Genomic DNA, 5,000 nt, shown 5'->3' on the forward strand with positions numbered 1-5,000 from the left:
TTAATCCTGTAACCATCAGCCATGTAACCCTCAATCCTGTAACCATCAGCCCTGCTACCATCAGCCCTGTAACTATCAGCCCTGCTACCATCAACCCTGTAATTATTAATCCTGTAACCATCAGCCATGTAACCCTCAACCCTGTAACCATCAGCCCTGCTACCATCAACCCTGTAACCCTCAACCCTGTAACCATCAGCCCTGCTACTCTCAACCCTGTAACCATCAACCCTGTAACCCTCAACCCTGTAACCATCAGCCCTGCTACCCTCAACCCTATAACAATCAACCCTGTAACCATCAGTCCTGCTACCCTCAACCCTGTAACCATCAGCCCTGCTACCATCAACCCTGTAACTATTAATCCTGTAACCATCAGCCATGTAACCCTCAATCCTGTAACCATCAGCCCTGCTACCATCAGCCCTGTAACTATCAGCCCTGCTACCATCAACCCTGTAATTATTAATCCTGTAACCATCAGCCATGTAACCCTCAACCCTGTAACCATCAGCCCTGCTACCATCAACCCTGTAACCCTCAACCCTGTAACCATCAGCCCTGCTACTCTCAACCCTGTAACCATCAACCCTGTAATCCTCAACCCTGTAACTATCAGCCCTGCTACCATCAATCCTGTAACCATCAACCCTGTAACCCTCAATCCTGTAACCATCAACCCTGTAACCATCAGCCCAGCTACCATCAACCCTGTAACCATCAACCCTGTAACCATCAGCCCAGCTACCATCAACCCTGTAACCATCAGTCCTGCTACCATCAAGCCTGTAACCATCAAGAGGAGGGAGAAACACAGCTGCGGAGTGTGTGTGTGTGTGTGAAAGTGTGAATGGGTTTGAGTGTGTTCCAAACAGCTGCCTCTCTACCCAGCATCACTCTGATCTTCTGCCTACCTGATGTTATGAAGGTGTGTGTGTGTGTGTGTGTGTATGACTGACATGCTTTCCTCACCTGTAAATGATGCCCTTCAAGTGCAGGAAAAACAGGCCAATGGCAATCTCTGCAGAATAGAACCTACACACACACACACACACACACACACACACACACACACTCTGTAAAGTTATTGAATGAAAAAACATCACTTCTCGCCGTTGGCTGCTCACTGGGGGTCTTAGATTTTTTTTTCTTAGAATAAAGTTATTTATTTTTATTTTACTGATTACTGATTGCGTGAAGCTGCTTTGTGACAAGACTCGACACTTCACCTCATAGTCAGGAGTGTTAGTGCTACTGAACACCTCCACATGCTTCAGGAGAGTGTGTGATTAATCCTGACTCTTATTCACCGACATCCTGGGATTCTACCGTACACAGCCATCCACCCTCTTACCATCCACCCTCTTACCATCCACACTGTTACCATCCACCCTCTTACCATCCACCCTCTTACCATCCACACTGTTACCATCCACCCTCTTACCATCCACACTGTTACCATCCACCCTCTTACCATCCACTGTTAATATCCACCCTCTTACCATCCACCCTCTTACCATCCACCCTCTTACCATCCACACTGTTAATATCCACCCTCTTACCATCCACACTGTTACCATCCACCCTCTTACCATCCACCCTCTTACCATCCACCCTCTTACCATCCACACTGTTAATATCCACCCTCTTACCATCCACCCTCTTACCATCCACACTGTTACCATCCACCCTCTTACCATCCACCCTCTTACCATCCACACTGTTACCATCCACCCTCTTACCATCCACCCTCTTACCATCCACCCTCTTACCATCCACACTGTTACCATCCACACTGTGAATATCCACCCTCTTACCATCCACCCTCTTACCATCCACACTGTTAATATCCACCCTCTTACCATCCACACTGTTACCATCCACCCTCTTACCATCCACCCTCTTACCATCCACACTGTGAATATCCACCCTCTTACCATCCACCCTCTTACCATCCACACTGTTAATATCCACCCTCTTACCATCCACACTGTTAATATCCACCCTCTTACCATCCACCCTCTTACCATCCACCCTTTTACCATCCACACTGTTACCATCCACACTGTTACCATCCACACTGTTACCATCCACACTGTTACCATCCACCCTCTTACCATTCACACTCTTACCATCCACACTGTTACCATCCACCCTCTTACCATCCACCCTCTTACCATCCACACTGTTACCATCCACCCTCTTACCATCCACACTGTTACCATCCACCCTCTTACCATTCACACTGTTCCATCCACCCTCTTACCATCCACACTCTTACCATCCACCCTCTTACCATCCACCCTCTTACCATCCACACTGTTACCATCCACCCTCTTACCATCCACCCTCTTACCATTCACACTCTTACCATCCACCCTCTTACCATCCACCCTCTTACCATCCACACTGTTCCATCCACCCTCTTACCATCCACACTGTTCCATCCACCCTCTTACCATCCACACTGTTATCATCCACCCTCTTACCATTCACACTGTTCCATCCACCCTCTTACCATCCACACTGTTACCATCCACACTGTTACCATCCACCCTCTTACCATCCACACTGTTACCATCCACCCTCTTACCATTCACACTGTTCCATCCATCCTCTTACCATCCACCCTCTAACCATCCACACTCTTACCATCCACACTGTTATCATCCACCCTCTTACCATCCACACTGTTACTATCCACCTTCTTACCATCCACACTGTTACCATCCACCCTCTTACCATCCACCCTCTTACCATCCACACTGTTACCATCCACACTGTTACCATCCACACTGTTACCATCCACACTGTTATCATCCACCCTCTTACCATCCACACTGTTACCATCCACCCTCTTACCATCCACACTGTTACCATTCACACTGTGAATATCCACCCTCTTACCATCCACACTGGTACCATCCACCCTCTTACCATCCACCCTCTTACCATCCACACTGTGAATATCCACCCTCTTACCATCCACACTGTGAATATCCACCCTCTTACCATCCACACTGTGAATATCCACCCTCTTACCATCCACACTGTTATCATCCACCCTCTTACCATCCACACTGTTACCATCCACCCTCTTACCATCCACACTGTTACTATCCACCCTCTTACCATCCACACTGTTATCATCCACCCTCTTACCATCCACACTGTTACCATCCACCCTCTTACCATCCACACTGTTACCATCCACCCTCTTACCATCCACCCTCTTACCATCCACACTGTTACCATTCACACTGGTACCATCCATGCTCTTACCATCCACACTGGTACCATCCACCCTCTTACCATTCACACTGGTACCATCCACACTGTGAATATCCACCCTCTTACCATTCACACTGTTCCATCCACCCTCTTACCATCCACACTGTTATCATCCACCCTCTTACCATCCACACTGTTATCATCCACCCTCTTACCATACACCCTCTTACCATCCACACTGTTACCATCCACACTGTTACCATACACCCTCTTACCATACACCCTCTTACCATCCACCCTCTTACCATCCATGCTCTTACCATCCACACTGGTACCATCCACACTGTTACCATCCACCCTCTTACCATCCACACTGTTACCATCCACACTGTTATCATCCACCCTCTTACCATCCACACTGTTACCATACACCCTCTTACCATACACCCTCTTACCATCCACCCTCTTACCATCCATGCTCTTACCATTCACACTGGTATCATCCACCCTCTTACCATCCACACTGTTACCATCCATGCTCTTACCATTCACACTGGTACCATCCACACTGGTACCATCCACACTGTCACCATTCACACTGGTACCATCCATGCTCTTACCATTCACACTGGTACCATCCACCCTCTTACCATCCACCCTCTTACCATCCACACTGTTACCATTCACACTGGTACCATCCATGCTCTTACCATTCACACTGGTACCACCCACCCTCTTACCATTCACACTGGTACCATCCACACTGTTACCATTCACACTGGTACCATCCATGCTCTTACCATCCACCCTCTTACCATCCACACTGGTACCATTCACAGTATTACTTTCATGAACAAAGGGTACTCTTGTGTGTAACAGGAGGTTAACAGTACTCACACAGCGTGGGGCTCCTTGAACTTGCCGACCTGCTGGATCTGGTACATCAGATCTCCCCCGTTAATGTATTCCATAACAAAGTACAGGCGGTCCTACATGCACAAAAATGAACACCCTGTTACACTGATGGTGTTTCAACGCTCTGAGCACTAACAGCTCTTTCATTGCTGCTGCTACGACTGTGGGTAAATATCTCTTACTATATTATATCTCTTACTAAATATCTATTACTATCTAAATATCTTTACCAGCAGTGCTGTCAGACATTTAACCTGAGAACATCAATTCCCAAAGTGTCTCGTGTGTGTTCTCATAAGCTGTACAGACTGAGACTAAACTCAGACTGAACTTAGACTGAACTCAGACTGAACTTAGACTGAACTGAGACTAATCTTAGACTGAACTCAGACTGAACTCAGACTAAACTGAGACTGAACTCAGACTGAACTGAGACTGAACTGAGACTAATCTTAAACTGAACTCATACTGAACTGAGACTGAACTGAGACTAACCTTAGACTGAACTGAGACTGAACTGAGACTAATCTTAAACTGAACTCATACTGAACTGAGACTGAACTGAGACTAACCTTAGACTGAACTCAGAATGAACTCAGAATGAACTCAGACTAAACTCAGACTGAACTCAGACTAAACTGAGACTAAACTTAGACTGAACTGAGACTAATCTTAGACTGAACTCAGACTAAAGTCAGACTGAACTGAGACTGAATTCAGACTAAACTGAGACTGAACTTAGACTGAACTGAGACTAATCTTAGACTGAACTCAGACTAAAGTCAGACTGAACTGAGACTGAACTCAGACTGAACTGAGACTAAACTGAGACTAATCTTAGACTGAACTCAAAC

The 5,000-nt window shown here is 46.6% G+C and overlaps 1 protein-coding gene across 1 annotated transcript in view; it reads right to left on the reverse strand.

Annotated features, from left to right (window-relative positions):
• Window positions 1–5,000, reverse strand: part of prkcbb (protein kinase C, beta b) — a 44,410-nt gene that overhangs the window by 32,833 nt on the left and 6,577 nt on the right. The window contains 2 exon segments of the mRNA XM_072693951.1: window positions 973–1,035; window positions 4,129–4,220. Of these exon segments, the coding sequence (XP_072550052.1) occupies window positions 973–1,035; window positions 4,129–4,220 (155 nt within the window).

Source organism: Salminus brasiliensis, chromosome 12, assembly GCF_030463535.1.
Source record: "Salminus brasiliensis chromosome 12, fSalBra1.hap2, whole genome shotgun sequence".
NCBI lineage: Eukaryota > Metazoa > Chordata > Actinopteri > Characiformes > Bryconidae > Salminus > Salminus brasiliensis.